This window comes from Hyalella azteca, unplaced genomic scaffold (genome assembly GCF_000764305.2).
Source record: "Hyalella azteca isolate HAZT.00-mixed unplaced genomic scaffold, Hazt_2.0.2 contig11184, whole genome shotgun sequence".
Taxonomy (NCBI): Eukaryota; Metazoa; Arthropoda; class Malacostraca; order Amphipoda; family Hyalellidae; genus Hyalella; species Hyalella azteca.
In genome coordinates, this window is record NW_025941192.1 from 446 (window position 1) to 27644 (window position 27199).

The 27199-nt window shown below is 39.7% G+C and overlaps 1 protein-coding gene across 1 annotated transcript in view; it reads left to right on the plus strand.

The window, feature by feature from the left end:
- Positions 1-237: 237 nt before the first annotated feature.
- The window catches only part of LOC108674803 (homeobox protein prospero), a 30156-nt gene continuing 3194 nt past the window's right edge, over positions 238-27199 (plus strand). The window contains exons 1-4 of the mRNA XM_047882736.1: positions 238-280; positions 7344-10004; positions 15735-15915; positions 26916-27060. Of these exons, the coding sequence (XP_047738692.1) occupies positions 238-280; positions 7344-10004; positions 15735-15915; positions 26916-27060 (3030 nt within the window). The remainder of the gene's footprint in view (positions 281-7343; positions 10005-15734; positions 15916-26915; positions 27061-27199) is intronic.

The following is a 27199-nucleotide window of genomic DNA, read 5'->3' on the forward strand; positions in this document are numbered from 1 at the left end:
TACACGTGAAGTATCTCATTAATCGTAAATATATGATCCGAGAAAAGCTGTGACTGCAGCGAATCGCAGAGACGGCAGCAGGGCAATCGGGATCAGCTCAAACTTCACGAAGACGTATAACACTTATGATCGAAAACACTTGATCGTAATTCAAATATAATTTTTTTTAACTTGAACTATGAAAATTCATGGAAAAATGCGTGATGTGTCGTGGCCACGGAGGTTCTTGTGGCTGCGATGGACAAGAATGACGAGGAAGGATGTGGCCGCTGCCACGAAGGTCAGCGCCGCCATGGGAAGCTATTAATTGAAGCCTTAAAGGGGGCCCATGAGATGCACTAGGCTGCGGGGACTGCCAGCAGTTTGTGGGACTGCCAGCAGTTGGTGGGACTGCCAGCAGTTGGTGGGGACTGCCAGCAGTTGGTGGGACTGCCAGCAGTTGGTGGGACTGCCAGCAGTTGGTGGGACTTTCAGCAGTTTGTGAGACTGCCAGCAGTTGGTGGGACTTCCTGCAGTTGGTGGGGATTGCCCGAAGCTTTCAGGAGCTGTCAGCTATTACCGGGGACTGTCTGCAGTTGACTGAAACTGCCAGAAGTTGGTGGAAACTGCCAGCGGTCGTTAATTTGGGACTGTCCAAAATCGGCGCGAGCTGTCAGCTGCACGTGGTAGAAGTCAAATGTCTGAGTGGACTGTCAGCCTTCAGTAAAGACGGCCAGCATGTAGTGGTGTCTGTCAGCAATTACTGATCCTTGTCAGAGTAGTCGTAGTACTACAGGGATTGCCAGAGACTAAAACTGCAACGATTGTCACAGGCTAGCACTACATGGACTGCCAAAGATTAGTGCTACAGCTAGTGATTTATTACAGGGGTATTATCATTTATACAACGATATTATTAGACATTAGTTTGTCAGAAACTATAGTACGACAGGGATTGCCAGAGACTAGCAAGTACTACATGGATTGCCAGAGACTAGTACTATATGGATTGCCAGAAACTAGTACTACATGGATTGCCAGAGACTAGTAACTACAGAGGTTGCATGGAAGAGGCTTCAATAGCTCGAGCTTTCTGCCAGCAGTTGCAGGCATGCTGGCAGAAAAGATGTCACTTGCAGAAGCCTATAGATTTCATCATGAGATGGCAAGCATCATCATGGTATGACTGGCACCATCATGGTATGACTGGCACCATCATGGTATGACTGGCACCATCATGGCATGACTGGCATCATCATGGTATGACTGGCACCATCATGGTATGACTGGCACCTTCATGGTATGACTGGCACCTTCATGGTATGACTGGCACCTTCATGGTATGACTGGCACCTTCATGGTATGACTGGCACCATCATGATAGGACTGGCAACATCATGATATGACTGGCACCATCATGATATGACTGGCACCATCATGATATGACTGGCACCATCATGATATGACTGGCACCTTCATGGTATGACTGGCACCTTCATGGTATGACTGGCACCTTCATGGTATGACTGGCACGATCATGATAGGACTGGCAACATCGTGATATGACTGGCATCATCATGATATGACTGGCACCATCATGATATGACTGGCACCTTCATGGTATGACTGGCACCTTCATGGTATGACTGACACCATCATGGTATGACTGGCACCATAGGGGATGAAATGACTGGCACCATCAGAATGTGACTCCATGGTGCCAACATGATGCGACTGCCTGCACCTCTTCATATCGCTGTTAGGATCATAAAATTGGCGACAGTATAAGAAAATTCCGGCCAATTCAAGAAGATGATCATCATCAACATGTAACCGATGGCGCTGCTAACAAATTCATCAATTTATCGTACAAAGTTGTAATTTCTTAAAAATTATTCGTTTCTGTTTATTTAAATATACTTGTTCACATATTTTAATGCCTTTTCACTCATCTTCAACAGGAACGATTTTCGCAACCAAGGGAAATAACGTCTGTAGCTTTGTTAGTATTTCTGCATATTTTAATTGTTATCATTTTCTCGATGTGTTTGATCAACAACCTCTGAGGAGTGTCGAGTTTCTAGTATATGAGGCAGCCGCTCCTATTCCAAGTCACCACGAGTCAAACATAATGCGCATCACTAAATGCTTTCAATGATAACGACTTATAATATATATTGATATGTTATATAATAATATATCCATCTCATATGAGGCTCAATTTTCCTAGAAATTTGTAATTTTGCAATTCAGTAGGCAATGATTGAGGATCGTCTTGACGTGCACGTATATACGACGGTCGATAATATCGACGTACGATACACTTTCTCCTTTCCTTTTGCTGACCTAGATTGTGCGGACTGCGGGCTCATCGATTGCGTTCTTTACTGTCATCACTAACGAGGGATTTCCTTCCCATATATCTATGGACATTAGTATTTTTTATAATTAATTTTCATGCTTCATGAATGCGAAAAACTGTTATTAAATGTTCGTTTATTGGCAATCAATATGCGTAAATTTTGAACCCAAAAATGGTTTCCTTGAAGATTTATATTCACTTCTTCAATGAAAATTTTCCTCAATGATCGACTTTGCTGTTTATGTCACAGGTTTCCCAGCACCGTGTCCAGCTGCTGGTCCCTGGTCACATTGTGGGCCGAGGCCCTACAGAACTTACTGTAAGTATAGGATTAAATTTATTTATTTTAAGTATATAAAATATTTTTTATTTTTTATAATTCAGGTATTCAAATATTTTTCAATTTTTTTTATTCAAATATTTATTCATTTTACTTTGATTTAATAATTATTGATAAGAAATTTCAAGATAAGATAAGAAATTCTTGATATGATTGTAATTACCGGAATTGTGCTGAATGCAGGTAGTAATAGCAAATAATAACATTCAATTTTGTAGGTATTGCCATATAATATATTTATTAACGTTTATAAACAGTTTAAAGCCCACAACCGGGCTATAAATAAGCTTATGCAAGAATGAAGATTCTTCATTATCGGCTTGAAGATATTTTACTCTAGGTTCAAGAAAAATGTCATGGTATGATGAAATTAAACACGCACCATAACAAATATATTGCGGCCATATGTTAATTATGCATAATATTATCTGCATTATTCATGATATCGTCCTTACGATGGAAGAAAATGAACATTTTTTTTATTTGCAAACACTGTAAAGCTTTGGACTGCTGATCTATATGAAATTAATCTCTTGAATCCACTCGAGATAATCTATTACGACTATATTATAGTTCTTACTTATATAGTTCTATTACTCATAGCCATTTGTAACTTAAGAAAATTTTAGATCAAACGGTTTTCTAAGAAAATTGTGCGTGGCATCCTGAATTTTTCAGAAAATTAAATGGATTTATGTACAATTTTCAATTAATTAACAACAAAAGTTATTTCTCGACAACAGACCTTTTGCTTTACTATCCAACCAAAGGGCAGGTGGCAGCTACTGCCTGCTTCTATATTTGTTCGGCCGCTCTGCTATCATCAGGCTTTACGATTGGTGTCTTATATGCAGCATCAGTAGCTGAGATCTACCCATTTATCAGCACCATGGGGTTGATAAAGAAAGAACATATCACCACGTTCTTTCTTGAGTGCCAGCTCAAGCCAAATTATAAGCCCGGCAGCTCACTCAAGATGTCACCAATCAACTCGACCACTCGATCTTATTGCAGATACGCGGCCACTTCATCTCACGAGCTCTTTAACCGCCAAACAAAGGAACAAATCTCCCCATACGAGAATAGCAATAACAATAAATCTTCTAGTAAATAAAAGACGCTGCAGTATATACTGTGCGCTTCTACATAATTAACATTAATGATTCCCGGAAAAAGTTCATGGCAAAAAGAACATGTAAAGTTTTAATAGTGAGAAGCAAACGTACGAAGTATATATGGGCAATATGTATCTATTTTAACTTACGATGTTTTGAAATATTCAACCAGTGTACCATTCAGAGTTTGTTCGACAGCGACCATAACTATGAGCACGGTTCACATGATCGCTAAAAAATTATTATCCTTGAATTAGGACTTTCGTTTATCCTATATGCTTAAATTTGATCGTATTAGAATTATAATTATTCACAGAATCTCTTTTGCTAACAAACTTAGCGCAATATATTTTCTGTGCATGGATAATGATAAAATCTGTAAGTTATAAATTCTGGCATGACAACCTTTTCCTTTCTCGTATCTCATTATTCAAAATATGAATTTTTTGTTCACCCTGATAATTGTTAATAGTACAGAGCAGCACGCGCCCGCTAGTGCAGCAAATTATCAGTAAGGTAGAAGAGCTGCAATGTTCGAGAGCCTTCACTCGAACAGACGCCGCCACAATATCTGATAAAAGATCATCGATAACAATCATGTCAGCAGCAACAAAGAGACAATGAAGATCATGAACTCTGCATCTGCTCTTGTCCTGAGAGCCTCCTGTTGTCGTACAATCTTGAGTCGTATTGCATAAAAAGTTAGCAGCATGCGAGACTTTTATTTATGAGTATTAAACTGCCACGAATTAATGTTGGTTTCAATTATACAAAATTTTACGATTGAAATTTTGAAGGGTATAGTAGTATAGCTAGTGCAACCCGCTAACACTTCATTCAAGAAAAATGTACTGAGCGAAATTGTAATATAGTTAAGCTGCCTTTGTTAACATTGCGCTAGATAAATTATAATTGTAAAATGTGGTCCATTTAATTTCAAGTGTCACTCGTCGATCAGTCAAAACGTCTATAATAAAAGATGTGCCAACAAAGTCCCTAATTTTTTTACAAAACACTCAATCAAATATGTCATTTCGTTTTAAAATACTGTATATATAGCATTTAAATTTTCCCTTTGCTCCCGCTGTGTAAAATCTTTGTTTAATCGCTTTAAGACATAAATAGCACTTAATTAAGTGAGAAGGAATCAATGGCAGGACGACATGTACTGGACCTTAGACCGTCGGGAGCAGCAGCAATGCAATGCGAGAGGGCGCAGTTCCAGACCTCAGACTGCTCTTTCCCCTCGTTTCCCTCACTTTTGCCCTCCCCTTCTCCCCGGGTTTCAGAAATATGCTGCGAGTCAAAGAGAAATGCCCTCGAAAATCGCCAGAGGGAAGCACTCTCCGATCCTGCCGAAGTCTACGTCACCACGAGGGCTATTTGAAATATTCCCTGGATACATGCCATTCATTCTGATTAATAATGTGTTTTTATTGCTATTAAAATGATTTTTTCGCTAATCAGTCAAGCACTCATATATTTGATTCTATAATGACTAGTCCGATCCAAATTACAGTAATAATTAATTCCATTGTTATGAAACCGCATCCATACCTCATCCAACGTATCCCGCATTTATATGTTACCTATTGTAATAAAATTGTATGTACAATGTTTTAATGAGAAGTAAATTCCTTTAATGCCTCGCGATCCAATAAGAACTTTTGTGGATTACTTTGAAAGGCCAGGCAGAAAAATTTGTTCTACATCTTCAATGCAAATCAGCTATTTGAAATGTAGACAACTATTACGCAATTTCTCTGTCAGTCATTGATAGCTATACCGAATTTTGTCGAATTTATCTTTTGTTTGCTTTATTCGTTATCGTTTTGATTCAACTACGAAAAATAATAACAATTGGAGAGAAAAATTACATTTTCCCAAGAGAAAGTACAGCCTTGCACATCTACCACAATCCCGAGTTGGGTTTTTACAATAAAGGACTCATTTGGAGGGATTTTTCATCATTCGGAGCGTCAAGTAATTCATTAAACAGATACATATTTAATAATTTCACAGGTTTTCTGTGCATACGAATATTGAATCATTTAATATTATGGAATATACATGCAAGTTAGCTTTAAATTAAAAGTATTCCTTTTACCTAAAGAATGCAGACATGAATTTTTTTTTAATATACTGGGGTTAAAAACACCAACGCCAGTCTCCATTCACCCGAAAATACTGAATTGTGTAAGTGAATAATTACAATATCCAACAAAGGATCTCAATGGAGGAATCTAAAGAGAGAGTGACGGAAAATATAGTGACTGAGTAAAGAAGAGAAGCAAGGAAAGAGAAAGTAGAGCGTTTACTCGCAGTTGCAGGTGTTAGCGCGAGCGCGGGTGGAAGAGGGAGGAAAGAGGGGAGTGAGTGGGAGGAAGTGAGGCAGCGAGCGAGGGAGGAAGTGGTGGTTGGGGTTGGGGAGTCTGCGGTCGGAAGTCGGAACTGGCAACAAAACGTTTGTTCGAACGGATGTCGTGAGATAAAAGAACGCCGTGCATGCTGCTGTCGCTCGGGCGGAGAACGTTCGCTTCAGGTATTTGTGGCTTCAGGTTTGGAAGAACGTCGTCGAAAGAACTAATCCTAATTCTCAATATCAGTATACCCAGAGAGTGGAAATATGTATCGATGTACATTTTATGTTTTTTAGATTGTTTGCTCGAGAACTAAAAATTTACTCTACGTTACTCTGAAATACAAGTAAAATGATATGTGTGCTCCCGAGGAAATTCAGTGCATTACCATCAAATCCAAAGCATCAGGAACAATATAATGCAATATTGTGAGTAACTTTGACGAGAGTGCAAATCATAGTGGCGCACGAGCATACTCCTTCAATGTAATCCCACAGCCCAATTAAACTATCATTCATTACGATCACTGCCCGGTAATCCGAGTCCGCTCGCTAGCAGTGACCAGCAAGTACGGCTGTAGGCCGCACGAGCGCAGGCGTTCGCACAAGCTTCCTTTGGCGACGCGTGCCGCTGCCCTGCGGTGTCTCGCCAGCTTCTCTGCCCTTAATCAGCTGACAACAATCGCCAAATTCGGCAAGAAACTCTGTTTATGGAGCCTCCCAACCTAGCTGACTAGGAGAAGCGAGCTGCAGGCAAGGGGGCGGCCTCCGGTAACGGCTGTCGAGGCGGGCGGCCCTTGCCTGCCAGACTGGACGCGTGCCAGAAGCCGCCACGGAACTTCTCGCGTTCAAGACGCCTTAACCTGCTTCTCCTTAGCTTTAAGATTCTTTCTTTCATCCTAAGTGCCTTTGTTTATTAGAGGATTGACTTGGTTGTCTTATTTTTGAGTAGAAAAGATAATTTATCATCTGGAACTAAATTTTGAATTTCATTATGCAGGAAATTTAACCGCCTTCAAGGAGCCGGATTGAGATGATTTTCCGACTTTAGGGAAAGAAAAGAAGTCTTCAGGGCGTTTTGACTGGAATTGTTAAAACTTATAGTTACATGTATTTTACTTGACAGTTTTTTCAGTAAATAACAGAAGAGAGTCGTGAAAATAATGAGTTAAATTTGTCTAATTTCAGCAAGTAGTGTGGATTCGAGTGTCCTGGTTGGAGGCTTGAGACCGAGTCCTCGTGACGTCACCTTGCCCTACTGGCCGTGCCTGCCTCTCGCGCCGCCTCCGCTTCACCCTCCGCCAATGGCTGGGTTAGCTTGTCACGAAGAAGGCGAGTGTTTCCTGGCAGAAAAGCAGCTGAAGAAAACCAAGAGGATCAGAACCCGTGTAGACGCCGGCGAGCCTCGTAACCCTTACAGTGCAGCGCCAGCCTTCGCCAGTGTCGGTGGTTTGAGTAGCAATGCTCTGTGTATAAGTGTTGACAGTGCAGTGTTGAGCGGACCTGTGACAGCCCCTGGTGGTGCTTACTCTTGTGCCCCGCACTACAATCTCCCTCAAACGTGGTGGAGACCACCAAACAATTTTTATCATTCAACATTACAACATCCGATGACTTATTGTGCAACAGCAGGAGCTGCGGTTCAGCCTTTGCCTCTTGTGCATTATATTACACAGCCTCAGCAGCCTCTGCCTCACTACCTCGTCACTGCGAGGCAGAGACAAGGAGCTGCAACTGCAGCAATGTTGAGTGAACTTTTTGCAGGACATAACAAGAATAACCCACCAACTTCCCTCGAAAGCATGGGAATTTTGGATAAACTTGCCAGTGGAGGAGCCGATGCCACGGCTCTTTTACGGTCTCCTGGTCCAGACAATGTTCTCCTCAGGGAGATCTTGCAAGGTAGGAAGCGAGACATCATGACTTTAGACGATCTTGAAGCGGCTCGTGCCTTGCATCAAAATATTAATAATAACAATAGTCCAGTATATAAAACTGGAGCGACAAATCTCGAGTTGACGAACGCTGATAGCAGTGCAGACGAAGCAACCAGAGAACATAACATGTCTCACGACAGCGCCGTAGAGGACGATGACATTCAGTGTGACAGTGGTGATGCTGCGGACGTAACAGATGTCGCTGAATCTGGTGGTGGAAGTCCCGATAGTTCAGGCGCTGATTGTGGTTCAGGAAGTGCAGCATCTGGAGGAGACTCGAAGAAAAATCGCCTTGAAAGTATTGTATCAGTAATGCGTTCATCCCCACCTCCACCCCTGATCACCAGCGCTAACGCTTCAATTAACGGTTGCAAAAAACGAAAGCTCTATTTACCACAGCAGCACGAAGCGCGACAACAGAACGAACCTTCAAGTGACTCGGCCACACCATCTGTTAGTGGATCACCGGTATCACCCCCTGCATCTCCTTTACCTCCTGGTTCGAAAAGTAGGAAACTCGACGATCGCGACGACGAAGACATACAAGAAATTGAAGATGAAGCAACAGACTTACAAATCGACCTCAGTCTCAGGTCAGAAGCACGACTTCGTTCGCCTACATCGCCTGACCTTCCAAGAGCATCGTCTCCTAAACCTCAAGTGTCTATCAACGGAGATCTGAGGAATGAAACTTCGTCTAACTATCTTCTTGATTATGCTAAGCATCTATTTAGTACGAGGACCCATCAAAATCTGCAGCATCAACGCAACGTTTCAGTTGTGCAGGATTTGCACAACTCGTCTCAAGATTTCTCCCAAAAATTGTCGCTCCTCCGAAGTCTTGGTGGAGAGCCCGGCACTCCTGGAGGAGGTAACACTTCCGAGCTGGAGACCCTTGCAGATCTCCTAAAGACCGAAATTACTGCATCTCTTAGCCTTATTATCGATTCAATTGTTAACAAGTTTGTGCAGCAACGAAAGCTTATGATGAAACAAAATGAAAACACAGTTCCAGAATTGCCTTTTTCAGCCGCCGATTTTTCAACGCCTCGTAATCTAAAAATTAACGTTTCACGGCCAAACGGTCTTCATCCACCCACGAGTTTACCTCAAATGCGACCAATAACTTCTGAGAGTAACTTTAACTCGTTGAATTTGCCTCCTCACTTGCGTCCTCAGCTATACAAACCTCCAGCACATCTCTTCAACACATCACTGCCATCCGTACCCATCGGCAAGACGTCTCCTGTAAGCCTCCAGGAGCCAGAACAAGACGAGGCGCTAAGTCTTGTCGTGACGCCGAAGAAAAAGAGACACAAGGTCACCGACTCGCGCCTAACTCCCCGCACCGTTGGACGACTGCTTGAAGATTTGCCTCGTTACCCACAAATGACACCCACATCCGGAAATTCTTCTCCGCGTTACAATTCTCCACCGTCACCACCTCCCCAGCCTGCTCTTCCCCCTCATTCACTAACTCATACTCTGCAACACACTTTGCATCATCCCCACATGCATCCCAATCGCCCCAATCCCTTCCACCAGCCACCTCCTCCTCTGCTCCCAGTGTCACTCCCCACATCAGTGGCAATCCCTAATCCTTCCCTCCACGATTCGGGGCTTCTATACTCGGGTGTTTACTACAACCGTGGCCCTCCTTCCCCACCTGACAACTGCAGAGAAGAATCCAAATTCCCATCTTCCCAAGAATCCAAATTCCCAGCAAATTCCCATCTTCCTCCCCACCCGCCGCCTCACCCTCTGCTGCATCCTGCCTTCTTGGCCGCGTCTTCCCCAGACTCCTTCTCACACTTCCTCAAGGGGAATGATGACAGAGGCTCAGACTGCTCCCCTGCTGACGTAGGCGCCTTTGATCAGCACCCGCTGTCCTTCTACGCTGACCGCGAATATCGTAAGTTTTTTTCTTAACTATAGTATATAAATTATTCATATATAGATTATTCATGTGTAAATTATTCATGTATACATTATTCATGAATAGATTATGTACAATTATAGTTTGTTATATGCATGGATGTCGCTAGTCTAAATTTAACTACATTATTTGCTGGTAATCTATACAAAATGTGCAATTTTACTTTTAAAATATTCCTTACAGTTATTTTATTATTATAATAATTACATAGAATATTGTAAGCACATTAGATTCCTAGCCTGTAGCCCAATAACCCCCTTAAAATTGCTTACCTAAACATTAAACATTATTTGTCCTTATTTGTTGAATTTTAAACTGAAATTCTTCTGTTAAACCATACTCTAAATTAATTATGATTATCTGATTTTTTTCTGCTGCGTTCAAAAGATAATCTTTTCCGTAATGCTACCTTATGTTTGCTTAGAAATTAGTCTCCTTCTGAACAAAAAATTATTAAATTCTACCCCGAATTATGTGTTAGGTATTTAATTCAGTGCATGTCATAATTTATTTCGAAAGCTCCTTCTCAATATTATTACGTAATCAAAACTCATGAACGCCCCGATACTTGGTCAAAATCAGTCATATTATAAATGCTTATATGTAAGACTTTCCCTATATTCCTGTGCCCATTCGATTTTCTTAATATTTTTTTTAGAAATGTGTTCAGTTGACTAAACGCGATTACTACGAATTGTTAGCCCTGAGAGACGTTCAAATGTCTCCATAAATATCCAGAAAATTTCTGTACAAATATTGAGTGAAATTCTTCATGTTAAATTATTATATTTTAAACGATGTAACGCACCACAGTTCAACTGAAACCATTTGGCACGCTATGCTGTTTGACATCAAATGCAGAGGCGAATTTAAATAAAGTTTATTTCGTTTTGTTTTCTCATCGACTATTAGCCAATAAATTTGCGGTCCATGATAAACACGATCGTATTGAGCTTATAATTTTGCTTCTAGATATTAATAAATCTTTTGGTCATATCTTGAGTCAACATTCGTTGTAAGTTGACGTTATCACTCACTAAAAGAACTTGCTTTTGTAAATTGCACACTTTACATGTATCCTTTGACGTGAGGAGACACGTGCGTATTATCATTGTACTTCTCCGTTCATTGCATTTTAAAAAGGTTTAAGTATAATACAGGACTTGATCACCTTGACATTTGCATACATTTCATACGCGCATACATGTACATTTCACGCCACGTGTTTACTTTGCGCTCCAACACTCCGGTCGATGTCAAACAATCTTATCACTCCGACGATTACGACGATGCATATCAAAGATTGTAACGAAGACTTTCCCTTTCACAAAAAGTCTTGTACAAAATCAGCTCTGCTTGCCTCAACTCAACATGTCTGCTGGAGTACGATGCATTATATAGAAGCAAACGACCGTGAATGCTTTTTTTTATTTCCGGTTGCGGTATAAATCCCTGTTATTTATTTTCTAGTGTTCAACATCAAGAAATCATAATACTTTATAAGCAGCTAAAAATGTCTTCACGCCTGATTCGTCATCGTAGATTATTAGATTCAAAATATCAGCATTGCACTCTCATGATCAATCTCACGATACGATAAAGTTTACGTCGAAACTCTACTGTATTTGCACACAAGATTCAACTACCTGAAAGTCTACGGAATTTGATCCGAAACGTTCATTACCCTGAAGTTATTCCATCAGTAATTTCATACTCTAATGTAAAATATTTTCAGTCACTGCTGTTTCCGCATTCACTCATATGAATTTTTCAAATCCTCCACTTCACTATCACTTTAATCAGGTGTCAAGTGATCCCTAAGATGATCCCCTTTAGTGTGCCCTTCAAGACTAGATTTCTTGGCCAGATGAAAATCAATTCAGCTGAGTTTTACGACTATTAACCTAAATATGCATTTCGGGGGACGGTCGAGAAAATTAGCAAATATCTACAGCCTGAATGCGGGTGAGGGGAAGTGAGGGGGCGTAGGCCGTGTTAGGAGGCGGGGTCTAGCCAAGCGGCGGCTGCCAACTAGGAATTCTGAGGGATATTTTGCCCTCACATGCAGTGCAGGAGCGACGCGAGTTGGTTGCTTCATGCTGCATAGCTGCAATTTTTTTACATTTTTCCCCTCTTCTTTTGAGTGTTAAATACTAGTTTGTTTGTAATGGATTAGGCACACATCATTAATATTTTAAGACAGAAATCACAGCGGGGAAGTGAATTCAATAGAATTGAATTAGGAATTCAGTGGAATTGAACTATCGTTATTAATATTTGAACTGTTTTTGTGGTTACATATATTCAAGATATGCGCATTAAAAAATTATAAACCGATGTGCAAAATTATCAATCACGAACAAATTTTGAAATAGATGCGAGACAAAGTATTCTTAATTTCTTTTGTGCCTGAATTTTATTCTTGATTTTATATTTTGAATAATATTTATATTATTTATTGGAATACATTTATAAACTATAAATTTAAGTGACATTTCTTCATTTTTTAAATTTTATTCTGCAACGCTAGTAAGAAGTAAATACAAGAAAATCTTCCTTTACCTGTTAAGCAACGTTTCCCTGTTACCTAGTTAGCCATAATATCCTGGCCCTCCCCTTACTCAGCATCCTCCCCTCTTCCCCCCTCCATCTTCTTCCCTCCCTTTTCCCATAGGCCGCCGTCTTTCTTATCCAATCCTAGGCCGGGAAAATTCTTGAGATTTTTTTCTTGCGAGACGCGACGCCATTTTCTTGAGATCTTGAAAGGGGGACGACCGCCCCCGAGCTCCCCTAGCAAAAGCTTCAATTGAAAACTTGAAGAAATAATTGAGCAATATCAAATTTTTTTATGGTAGATCAAATTTTTCATCATAGTGATATCATATTCCAACTAAATTCAAATAGGATAACACCTTTTTAAAATTCTTCAATATACTTATTTTGATTTGTTCTTTTCATTACAAGTGTTAGTGGCCCGGTTTACTGATGAATGCCAAATTAGCTCAAAATTCATTTAGGGTTCATAGTAAAATTTGTGAAAATTACCTGAGAGCGTCACTCAAAATTCCCTGTAACTTAATAACATCGAAAGTTTCTCATGACACGCAGTTTTGATAAACTATTTAAACTTTAAATTTTATTCAATCCCTACCTAACCAACAGTTACACTTGACAAGTTACTCCGTATGTGCGCTTGATTACACATATAAGTCATACAAAGTGACTCATACTACACACTTGAAGGTCTCACAAGATGACCAGACCTACAATAGCGTCTCATCAGACCCCTGCAGCTCTGCACTTACAGCCTCCGCTCTCATCCCTTCACCCTTTGGTCGGCTTATAAACCTGGCACTTGATAGAGATATGTAACGTGCGTGAGATCATACGCTGCTACACTGCCTGTTATTTCAGACAGCGTTACAATGATTCTTCAACAACGTTTCGCGTATTTATCCCTCCGTTATGCCTGAATCAAGCGATGAAAAATTTGTTCATTTATCACGTAAAAAATCTTTTATTCGTGCCTCATTTCGATTTGGAATGGTGGACCTTCCTAGTAAAATATTCTATTGTCACCCAAGCCATCCATTTTCCAGTCTATAATCCCATGTGGCCATTACTATATACTAACCTCTCTTCACCATAACAGATATTCTTTCTACCAATTTAATCACCTTCTTTATTATATTATTTCATTTTTTTCTGCCTTTAAACTTTCTATTATCATATTCTGCATCTTATTCTCCCATGCTTTCTACCTTCAAATTGTCCATTACCGTCCGTCTTCTGTATCATATTCTTTCATTTCTTCTATCTTCGATCTGTCTTTCATGATCTTCTACATCTTTTTCTCCCATGTTTACTATCTTTGATATAAACTATCCTATCTTACTTACGCATCTTCTCGCCTGCCGCAGCAAGCGCCTCGGTGTGCCATTCTTCTCTATTAAGAATCATTGATGGCTGTCGTTTGTTCATCGTAAGGCCATCTCAGGGCTATTCTTTATAATCAAACAATCGCTTCAACTCCTCGGCCTCCCATAAATATATTTATTAGCTTTGCTAACGAATAATAATTATTTCGCCTCAATATATGAGATCCATGCGGTATCTTAATCTATGTCGGATTTACCTGTATTAACATATGGAATAGAGATGAAGAAGCTGTGCACAATTACATTCTTGATATGGATACTTGAAGTTAGTGTGTTTTTAATGCTCTCCATTTTGCGTTTAACTTATCTTTTAGTCGTGATTTTCCAATCCTCTTCTCCCTCTCACACACCCTCCCTCGTGTCCATCTCTCCCCTCACTCCCCCTCCCTCGTGTCCATCTCTCCCCTCACTCCCCCTCCCTCGTGTCCATCTCTCCCCTCACGCACCCTCCCTCGTGTCCATCTCTCCCCTCACTCACTCCCTCGTGTCCATCTCTCCTCTCACACACCCTCCCTCGTGTCCATCTCTCCCCTCACACACCCTCCCTCGTGTCCATCTCTCCCCTCACACATCCTCCCTCGTGTCCATCTCCCCCCTCACACACCCTCCCTCGTGTCCATCTCTCCCCTCACACACCTCCCTCGTGTCCATCTCTCCCCTCACACACCCTCCCTCGTGTCCATCCCTCCCCTCACACCTCCTCCCTGCGAGGGCCTGTGTTTGCCAGGCTCTTTTACTGCAATGCAATTCACTCTCTCCATCATTTCTTCAAGGAATGGATGAAAGCCTCTATGAAGGCTGCTGAGCCAGATCTAAATTAAAATTCCCGTTGCACGAATTTTGGCTGACGAAAAGTTCGCGGATGTCGACTCAAGTGTGTTATATTTAAATTTGAATTTCTGGTCTCGTTCATTTTTTGAGGGTGGTTTACAGATTTTTATTTAATATTTTACATGCAATTTTTTTCGATTTTGGCTACTTCGTGCTACTTCATGCTTTTTATTTGTCTTCAACAACTTTTATTCTTTAAATTAATAAATAAAACATTTATTTTCTTTTTTGTTCTTTCTTTCTTTTTTTTTCCGATTAAATTTAGGCTTGGTTACTTTTTAATTTATTACCTTTTGTTTCCGGTTTTTTTCAAAAATTTTCCTTAGGTTGTTTGATTTTTCACCCCAATTCCGTTGGGTTTTCTTTTCCTGGGTTTGCGGGGTTTTATTTTTGTTGTTTTCTATTATTTATCTGTAATTTTCTTAGAAATACAAAAATAACGAATTTATTTTCGAATTATTAGCATTTAGTTGGTTTAAATCACGCTTCTTCGTATTTTCAATTTTCTAAATTATCATTTTTCTAAATCTTCTGTTTTTAAATAGAAGAAAATAGAATGATTTTTCATTATGTGTAATAATGACTAATGTTATTATAATCATATAATATATATTTATTAGTTGTGGCACTTCATTTTTACGGACTTTTATAACCTCATAAGTTGTTACCATTAACAAATTATCTGCAATTCATTGTCCAATAAGTAATTTTGACTAAAACGAATTCAACTCATTTTTACGCCTTTATTAAAACATTTTGAAATATGTGTGATATCCTCATGAAATTTTCATTTAATAATTGTTTTTTTTGCCGATAAAATTAAACTATTTCCATTTATTCTCCTTTAACGATTTTTAAAATGATAAATAAACGTTAGGACTTGCACACACTCAGGCTCTGTCTAACCATATCCTTCTCTACGGTTCTCTTAACGCAGCCTTCTTTGGACCTTCCACAGCGCATTCGAGCACACTTACGCCCATGCATCTAAGGAAGGCCAAGCTCATGTTCTTCTATGTTCGATACCCATCGTCTTCTGTCCTAAAAACCTTCTTCCCAGACATCAAATTCAACAAAAACAACACCGCGCAACTCGTCAAGTGGTTCTCCAATTTCAGGTGAGACTTAACTCTCCTACCGAAGAATATTGCATGTAATGCATGCATTACAGTTTTGAACTTAATTTCTGGACTTTTAAGTAATTCTATTGCTTTTTTCATTTATCAGTCCTATTGTAATAATAACTATTCCCTATTTTTTCCGAATGCTTTCTACTTCATTTTTTTGCAGTTTCAATCCAGTTCATTTCAATATTATTGCTGTTTTCGAGATGTTCTTAGATTGTCTTATTATGATAACTGCTCATAAGTTTTCTTCATTGCAATATTTCTTTTATTTATGTCGACTTTTTTCTTCAGCTCTCTATCTAAGATAAGAGGTAGAATATTGACGCTTCATTGCAATTTTCATGTCGTCGCTACCAGTTTGAATTACAAAGTAGATTTTTGATTATAAATATCTTGCACGAGCCTTCAAATTTTTCGTATTTTCAAACTTAAAGAAATTTCTTTATAAATTATTTTCAGAGGTAAGTTAATAAATTATTAATTAAAAAATTTAACTGCACCGTTTTAATTGATTCCAATCAAGAAGTCTTCAAGACGCATCCATATTGACTTACATATTACAGCTTAACTCCTTAGTTTATCTTGGCTGTGATGTCGACCACGCTCTCTTTTTCCATTACTCTGGAGTGTCTCGCCCCTCTGGTCTAATCATTCTATTAGATTAGGTCACCTCACAGTCTCCTCGATTAATCTTCACTCTTCAAGATGAAGAAGGCTCGCCACTTGAGATCCTTAATCGCTCCTAGCGCCTTACGTTCACTCCTCATGCCGGCTAAGTGTATCCGGTGTTAGCTAAGCAGTAACATTGAAAAGAAATTCTAAGACATTGTGAGAAAAGCTCCCCTTATGCCGTAGATTGGTTATTTAATTGTCGCATTACTTTCTACAACACGTGAGTCGCTACCGTAATTAAAGTCGCCAACTTACACAAAAAAGGATGTATTTAATTGAACGAATTTCAAAATTGTTTATTTTCATAGTGATACAGCTTCTTTACAGGTAAAAAATTTATTAAAAATAATCAATTTTAGGTCGTTTTTTTCGAAATTAGGCGAGAAAAAGTGCGATAGAAAAACCATGGCGAGTTATGATCTTTGGTAGCCCTCATACTGTAAGTACATATTGAATCTGAAATTTTATTCCAAAATATTAAGAAAACATAACAAACATTGAATTGTATTGAAACATTGAATTTATATGTATGATGAAAATATATGCAATGAAGACATGCTAACTTATATCGAGGAGTGCGATGATTAAATGACGATGCGTGAATAATGAGCGAAGCTCTCTCTAACCGAAGGTGATTCTTAAATCGTGAGCGACGGTTTAACCGCACGTGACATGTGAATCTTTGGTAACACTCACTCAGGTAAACGCGTGAGTCAAAAGCGATATTTGATTCGGAGATATGACACTTAATGCGTCGGCTACGCGTGAAAATTTATGACGTGTGAGTTGAAGGTGACATGTGCGTCAAGTCTTGGCGACGTGTGAGCAGAAGGTGACACGTACGTCACGTTTTGGCGACGTGTGAGCCGAAGGTGACACCTGCGTCAAGTCTTGGCGACGTGTGAGCCGAAGGTGACACGTGCGTCACGTCTTGGTGACGTGTGAGCCGAGGGTGACACGTGCGACGTGTGAGCCGAAGGTGACACGTGCGTCACGTCTTGGCGACGCGTGAGCCGAAGGTGACACGTGCGTCACGTCTTGGCGACGTGTGAGCCGAAGGTGACACGCGCGTCAAGTCTTGGCGACGTGTAAGCAGAAGGTGACACGCGTCACGTCTTGGCGACGTGTGAGCCGAAGGTGACACGCGCGTCAAGTCTTGGCGACGTGTAAGCAGAAGGTGACACGTGCGTCACGTCTTGGCAACGTGTGAGCCGAAGGTGACACGTGAGTCACGTCTTGGCGACGTGTGAGCCGAAGGTGACACGCGCGTCAAGTCTTGGCGACGTGTGAGCCGAAGGTGACACGTGCGTCAAGTCTTGGCGACGTGTGAGCAGAAGGTGACACGTGCGTCACGTCTTGGCGACGTGTGAGCCGAGGGTGACACGTGCGTCACGTCTTAGCGACGTAATGGCCGAGCGTCAATTCCTTGGTTGGTTTTTATGCGTGCGTTGCGGCCTCCTTGGCTTGCCGACAGCCTGGTCTCTCGATACTCCCCCTTTGTTTACCCAGGCTCTAATTACTGAGGGGTTGTACCCGCCCTTACACTCCATCCTTGCGTCGACTCTTTCTTTGTTCTCTATTACCTGCCATTTTCTTAATTACCTCGCGCTTCCTTGGTTTGTTGACCACGCATCTAATTATGTACGCGAATGTCTTAATATCCATCTATTTGTAGGTCTTTGTTGGTGAAATTCTTGCGTAACGAGGCTTTGAATATTCAGTTTCTATTATTGCTACTTTTTATTGTGGTTGCGACGGGCTTCTATCAATTATTATTGATAATTATTATTAAATAACGAACTACTACTTAATTAGTTTGTTACTACTTTATTAGTTTCTACCTCATAACAACGTTTTTCTTCAGATGTGTTTTGCTGGTTTTGTACAAGACAACTTTTGCTCGGATGTACTGACATTGAGTATCAATAAATACAATTATTGATACGGTACGTGTCATAATGATCGCATGAAATAATACCTTCGTTGGTAATAAAAATAATAAGTTCCATTCATGTCAACTAATAGGTTGCAAAAAAATTACATTCACCTTTGAATAATAACATTTGACTCATTATCTTCCTAATTGAAGCTTGTACTTTTTTCGCTTACTGACATTCGTTGACGCGATGGTAATTTCCTACAGGATATATCCGCCTCTTCGATACGAGGCAATATCGATACCGTCTGCAAGATTTATCCACAGCAAACAATCAAGTGTAGCAAACTTGCCTTTATCTCACGTTATCGTAGCCTCATCATCGCCTTATCGTCGCCTTATCTTTTCCTTGTCCTGCAGTATCGCGTCAGTGTCCCAATCTTGCCTACCATTCAAGTCTCCGAACAAAGGCTTTGTGGGAGTTCCTAACCTTTGTTTTCAATTTTTGACGTTTCGCGTGTGATAAAGAAAGATATGCTTTAGTCATCATTGAAAGATTTGTTTTCATAGCACAAGGAAATTATGTAAATGAACGTCATGAATTTCACCTTCGTTGCTTAGATGGAGATTTTTTAGGGGTTCTTACATTTGGAAGAACCCCTAACTCTTTTTTACCTTTTTTGTGTCAAATGGATTAAAAGGCTAGAACAGGCTTTCATCGAAAATTGTGTTCAGTTTTTAATGTTTCTCATTCGAGAAGGTAACAGGATTTGAGGGTATTACACTTGATTAATTACAAATTATTATTGGAATATCTATATCTCTCACATCTGGGTATCGTACCAATATATTTCCACGTTCCCATAACGCTCGTTCTAATTCCCGTTCCAAGTCCTTTGATTCCCGTGAGGTCAAGGAAGCTATTCCGTCTTGTCTTGACTCTCGGACCTAAGACGGCCTGATCCCGGCGGACAGACTTACTCAGTCTCCACATTGTAGCTCCGTCCTTTGTAAGGACTTATAACTGTAACACGGAGATCTGAATCTTGCTGTTATTACTGACACAGCTTCAACAATGTCTCCGCCAACGCATTGAAATCTGAGTTATCGATCATATGTTGCAATGTCTGAGATAAATTTACGAAATATGAACAGGATTCCAGATTGAAATAATAATTTCTAGTTGTCTTTTCACCAAAGCTTCTCAAGTAAAATGTTAGAATGTATAAAATGTTGTGTTGGAATATACCAGAAAATATTGCTGTTGTGTAAAAAATATAGCAGAAAACATCGCTTTCTTCTTGTCCGAGAAAAAGATTGTCGCAAGCAATCTCTGATCGGTAACAAATTGTTCATAAATTTTAAACATACTGACGTTCAAACGCCGGCTTGTATTTCTGGCTGATTTTTTTTTTTGTAAATATTTTTAGTATTCATGAGAGAAATTTTCAAGCATTGTGATCATATACATATTTTGTCTGATATTAACCTCTCGAAAAAAAACAACACTGAGATGAACAATCATCAGTACAGTTGCTATTGCTTCGTCTCTGGAAATTGTCTTTAAAAACTGTGGACATTGCAAGCGATATTCTGCATGCGGCTGTATCTATTTTGCTTTATCAAAATGTGAACAATAATAAATGCGATCATGGTTGTAATCATGATATTACGTGTTATTTTCTTCTTGTCTAGTATAATTCTAAGCGTTATTTCTTATTCGCTTCTTAATGCACTGCTCGGAGGCTCGAAGCGTGTGTGCTTTGCACTTTTGCTCTCTCCGGCCACGAATTAAAACAAAGCTTTTAATAACGCCTTCACTGCACGGGACTAGTGAAGGTTGCGTGTAATAACGCCTTCACTGCACTGGACTAGTGAAGGTTGCGTGTAATAACGCCTTCACTGCACTGGACTAGTGAAGGCTGCGTGTAATAACGCCTTCACTGCACTGGACTAGTGAAGGCTGCGTGACGAAGAGTGTGAGAAGTGAAGGCACAAGGAAGATATCAAGGAATTATGTGAACGTGAGATATCAAGGAATTGAGTGGAAACAAGAAATGTGAAAGGCGTAGAATGAAATTCAGTTGAAATCCTTATGAAAATGTTGCGGACGTATAGAATATAGTAATGGGTTAGCAAGGACTTAAGGCATGAAATGGGATGATCGACGGAGTTTAGTATAAGAGATGAAGTGGTCATGGATGCTTATTACATTAACGATCATGTATATAAAAGTTTTCTGAAAATAATAAGGAAATCATTCAATTATGTGATTTTGCACCATTAGCATTGCTCGTTTTACATCATATAAAATAAAAGTAATGTAATTTTGTTAACATTCTCGTATTTCGCATTTTTCAATGAATTTTTGCCTGTTGTTCCTAGCTTAATTGCTGTCGTACTTGTGCTTGTCCTCCCTTTTACTCTATTTACCCTCGATGGGGTTCATCATCCATTTTCTTCACTTATTTCGAACGTGCCTTATTTAGAGTTTTAATTCGTATTCTTCCTCTCCCCCCAACTTTTCTTGTGTTTGTAGCTCGCCTTTTTAAGAAAGACTCCCTTGTTTTCTGCATTGAATTTATTCGTTGTGTTCTAATGATAGAACGACACCTCGGGCTGCATTTCCGCCGTATCCTTCACCCAAGAACTATTACAATTGTCTTCAAACTCCAAGAATTAAATAAATTCATAGATCATTTCTACTCATTTCATACATTAATTTTCTTTTAAAATAATGATAGCTGCACAAGCTTGCAAACTTTACATACTACGAGCTATTGATTGCTTGTCCTGACGGTCTCAAAATGCATCCAGTAAAAGGTGACTTTTGGAGTCACCTCTCATCAAGTTAATATTTAAACTGATACTCATATGAACTCTCGCCTGCCTATCTTCGCAAATTGTTTATTCTAACGGTAATCCACATTTTATTATTCAGCAATTAATAACTTAGTTATTACAAAGTTTCCAGTTAGTTAAAGCAGAAGCTTCATTTTTTTCTCTCAATTGTGCGAGACAATGGTATTTCTCGCACATTATAGCGGAAAATTTTATCACATTTTAAAGAAGCTCAGAGGATTTATTTTTGTGTTGAATTTTTATCATCGTTGAGATCATGCAGCGCATTTTTACCTGAAGAAAAAAATCTCACAGATAATTTCCTGAAATTTTCGTATTCTTTCAATTGTCTTGTTTTATAACAGTAGCTCATCAAACAAGTTTCTGTAGTATTTGCTTGTAAAAAATGTATCTCTGATGCATAGGTTTTACAGTTCTGACTAACATTCACAAACACTTCAACTTTAGGTGTTCCAACTTTGAGTTGAGGACCAATTTCAACTTTTTGTCACCTTATATCACTTTTGCACTATACTTTCGCACTTTTATATAAATACATTTCCCAGCATCCACGCGTCTCGCATCTACTCTGTAAATTCATCCCTCATTTAATCTTCCATCCTTTGCCATCGTCTGCGCTTGTGTGGTCTTTTATTTTTCCCTTCCTCTGCCCCGTTCGTTTATTCGTTCATTAAGCACAAGCAGCATCTCTCATCTGTCGTACCTACTCTGTTTGTTCTCGTATCGTGCTCCTCGTAAAGTTCTGTTCCCCTTTCATCATTTTTACTACGCTCCCCTCCACGTCTTATTACTATTCTTGCTCTTTATCTTCCCCCGCTTCTTTCTGGGAGCTTTTTTCTTTACCTTGATCATCCTTACTCACATATTGTAATTTTTATCGTTACTATACCTTGGACTTCCCTCGTCTGCTGATGCGAGCGTCGTATTCTTGGCCCTCTCTCCCCTCATCACCTCTGTTTCCCCTCACTCCTTGCTGTACCTCTCGATGCCCTCGATAATTTATATTGCTTAACCAATCTCAGCTGCGCTCTGCAAAACATCCTCATGCGATCGTCGTCCATTTTTATCAACACTTTGGATTTTCATGCGTTACTTCACTTCGCTGCAGCTTACAATGTTTATTGTCACTCTAGCGGCTTACAAATCTGATTGGTATACGCCGGGGAATTTATTATGAATGCAAATTCTGCTCTAGGGCTACCATTTATTATAAAAAAATGGCAACATTCAATGGCGCTGTTTTTTCATTCGCAACAGACTAAATTTTTCTGGCGGAATGAAGCAATTTTAAGCTGATTTCCGCGTAATTATATTTATTGTTCATTTGTGGGTCACTTCAATTCATTCAATACATGAATTTCATTAAAATAATAATCTAAAAACAAAATAGATCCGAAGCGTTCTTCCAGTTCAGGATTTTTTATTTCCATGCAACATCATTCACTAAACTTTTTAAGCCAGCGCTACCGAGACGCGGTCAGCTCATTTTCGCGCATGGCGCTGCCTGCATTCGCGGCACGAAAATTAAAGAAGAATACGAAGGAAAAAATCGATGAAGGAGCAGCCGGGGCGAGAGGGAGAGACTCGTGCAGTGTCTTGAATGCTGTCGAGAGCCCTCAAGACCTCATGGCGGCTCTCTAAAGAAACCAGGCGAAAAAAATGCGCCCGACATGCACTGTAAACTTCCATGTCTCTCCTTTATCGTGTATTCTTTTACTTGTTATCTTATTCGTCACACTTTCAATAGTTCTCTGATTCTAACATAATGCAAATATTTTATTATGTTTCTAAATCTGATTGTTATTTGTGCGACATTTCCAGTGTCGTGCCTCATTGCAAAGCAAAATTTGTGTGAAGGAATATTTTAATTCCAGTTCAACTAACGTTGATTTTTACTACTTAAATTTTTTTCTACTTTGAAAAAGAAATCACAGCTCGAGTCTTTTAATGGGAAATAGGATCCATTGTCCGTATGAAATCTTGTGCTTATACTTGAATTAATTGAAAATTTTTCCACCCGTTAAACATAAAAAAATGATAAAATGCAGCTGCAAGTGAGTGATTTTAATAGAAGAAATTCAGTAAATTTTTTTGCTTATGTACCAATTTACCTAATTAAAAAAATGCTTGCTGTAATACTTGATTCTTCATTCAAGTATTCTAATGCTTGCTGGAATATTTGATATTGACTCCAAGTATCAATATCATTTTAATACTAACAGAAGACGAAATATTATAAAAATTTCATCCAATCTGAATTAAAAGAAGGTTGTGCTCACGGTGCATGGGGTGGTGAGCATGCAATGCGTCTTGCGCCGAGCATGACTGCATGTCTTGAGGACCTCGCATTGATTTTTGAATGAGGCGTCATGACTGCTGCCTGCTTCTTACACTCCCTACCTCCTCATACTCCTCCACCTTCTCAATATCATTTTAATACTAACAGAAGACGAAATATTATAAAACCCCTCCCCGCTGCAGTCTTTTGTTCATGTCCGACTTCTGCATTCGTTTTCGGCTGGCCTCCCCCTTCTTCCTCCCACTCCCCCTCCCCGCCAACATCACCCAAAGTCAACGCTTGTTTCTGGAACAGAAACAAGATATATCTAGCCTACCTCCTCACACTCTCTGTCTTTCGTTTGCATGACGCTCGTTCTCAGCCACCAGACCGACTTCAAGTCTTACATTTTGTCTATTAATTAGAATAACTTCAAATTTTTTAGAAAAATTCCTGCATTGGAGGACGACACTTGGACCTAAACCATCATGAATTAGTCAAGCATGCATGGGTCAATATACATGCGAGAATCTACAATAAATACAGGAATAAAGATTGAAATGAAGGACTCATAGGCGAGGAACCGAGGATCCTTCTTGAGATGATGAACGCTTGGATGGTGATCCTCCTTGAGATGAAGGATGCATGAGCGAGGATCCTCCTTGAAATGAAGGACGCATGAGAGAGCATCCTTCTCACCATGAAGGACGCCTAGAATCTGCTAAGAAGGGATCGATGCATGACGGGATGTGGCTGATCGCATGGCGTCGATCAATTAGCAAGGAGCGTCTCGAGCATCAAAAGACTCGTGCCTCCTTCATTAGTGGAATTAGAGAGACTTGATGGACTCCCACCAACAGCCTGCAAGACTAGAACGCCAGGCCGACTTTTCCAGGGCGGCGCGATGCGGATGATGTGATGATCACTTCTGTTTTTTAGTGAGACTAATGCCTGCATTCCAGATTCACGTTCTTTTAGGTAGCTAAACGGCTAGGTTATCATACACCGTGGTTGCTGATTCTCAGGTTCACTATATAGTAGTTTCTTTTATTTTTAGGGATGTGTTGGAATGATGAAAAGTTCAAATTATTTTTTTCCAAAAGATTATCGCATTCCTTATAGAACGGATTGTTGAAAGTAAACGAATTCCAAGTTAACCCGTTTCTGCATCGTCATTATAAAGACACCTTGTAAGCAATGATTTCTGCCAGCGATTATTTGACCAACAGTCCACAAAAGAAATTGCACTTCCATCTGGAGCGCTTCTTAGAAAAGTTACCTTTCTTCAAAAGTTGTTATCGCTTCAGGTAAATTTCAGTCATTGCGCATGAATCATCGATACTTGGCAATATACTCCTCCAGCTCACAGATTTTTTCATATTACTCTACGTGCTGCTAGTATCTTACTACTTTACTCATCCAACTGCCGGAATCTTCTGGCTTTACTCTTTTGGCTACCTGAATCTTCTCACTTTACGATTCGAGCCGCCAAAATCTTCTCGCGTTACTCTTCTAGCCGCCAAAATTTTCTTATTTTATTCCTCTAGCTGTATGAATCTTCGATGATTTTCCCGGCAGGGGTTATTTCTGAAGTCTCAAGTCTTCGATATGCAGGCTGCAATGCTGCCTCGGATGCTCCTTTGAAAGCCTCGCCGCTGCATCTTTGCACCTCATTAAAAATATTCATAGGAGGAAAAAGACAAGCCATATCAAAGACCCGATGCTTCAGCCGACCTCCTCAAGCAATGCAAAAGGTCGGCTCGGCAATCCTTGTCGTATTCTCGAAGGTTTCCGTAATTCATGATCCTTCTTTCTGCGAAACCGTGATCCGAAGGGCTAAAATATTTTATGACAGTATTTTGTCGTATGTCAAGGTTATATCAGCAAATCTTTTTTTACGCTTGCATGGCATTTTCTGTCTCGTATACACTCAATGTGAAGAACTCCTTTTTTGGTATCTTGCATTTACTTTTTCATTATTTTTTTACTAAAGCGGAATGAATTTTCCTATATTGCATCTATAGGAAGTGCTCGGCATTCCTCTTTGATTATTCGTGTGTGAATTTATGAAATAATCAATAGCAAAGTGGTTAGTATAACCAAACTAGTACCTACTATTTACTGCAACTCCCATGAAATATACTGTCTTCCGAAACCTAAATTTGTATATACTATGTAGCTGGTAAACTGCAGCGCTCCCAACACGTTTCCACCTAACCAACCCAAGAGTGAAAGATACAAGCCTTGCAGTGCGAATTACTTGGGTTTTTTATGGTACTTTTAGGGAGAGCGCGATGATTTTTGGAGCGGCCTCTAAAGCTTGTTATCGTCATAAGGCCAGGCTCTCTTATTGTTCTCATGCGGCTCGTTCAAACCGAGTCGCTTGCCGATTGCATTTCTCTTTTAAAACGTTAGTACCACACTAGTGATGCCACTAACATTACGGGGTCATTTTCCTACAGTGAAAATCAGTGAATATCCCTACACGGATAACAATTAAAAATGTCTTGATTTAATACTGAAGGCAATACTCCGTCCTCAGTTATCTTTGAGTAATCTGTAACACAAAAAATTAGCAAGTTTTCTTCAATTTATCAACATCGGTACAAAACTACTTGACATCATAAGCGTTTTTTCTACTATTTTCATGTTAGCTATTCGCTCTTCTTTGCTTTCAAACACAAACTGTAGCAATGTCGTCACAAACTGCTTGCAAACGCATCTCCAGATATTCCTGCAAGCTTAACCATTTATCAATCGTGGAAAAATCAAGCTACGCTAATCGAAGAGATTGTTTGTCGACTTTAATTAGTTTTTATCGGCTGTGTTTGGCTGCGATTCTGGTCTTTGCGTTTTTTTCGGTCTCGAAAGAGAAGGAACTTATCAGGCCGCCAAAGTGCACCCTAAGGGATAATTAGGCAAGTTTTGAGATCTTAGACCGCTATGACAGCACGGCCTCTGTGTCGGGGTAGGTCGGGTAAACACTCTCTTGCTCGCTCAATTATCGCTATTTTCTTATCACAATTATGCGTGGAAACGACTATTTTTTTCTTTGTAGCACCTGTTCATTTTTCGTTTTCTTATAGGAATTTTTCTATAAGGGTTCTACTACAGACATTTCTAAATTATTCACTCTCTATGTTTTCACATCGTTTTTCATTAGAGAATTAATAATTACGTACTATTTTGTTTTCTTTCAGAGATTTCTAAATCGAAATGATGAGCCTTTACTTTCGATGTCTTTACAATGTTTTACGATTACATAACAAGTAACAAAGTTTTTTTCTTTTTTATCTTTTGCAGAGAGTTCTACTACATCCAGATGGAGAAGCACGCTCGACAAGCCCTCAGTGAAGGTGCAAAGAACGCCGATGATCTCACGGTCACCATCGACTCTGAACTCATCAGGGTCCTTAACCTTCACTACAACCGCAACAACCACCTCGAGGTTCGTGCGAAATTGTATAACTTAACTGTGTAACAAAAAGTTCGTTAACTTTAATTTCATTGATTTAGCATCGTATTTAGTGCAGGTTATTTTTAAACATTTCATACATGAATTTCTAGCCCTCAGCAAACTACTCAAA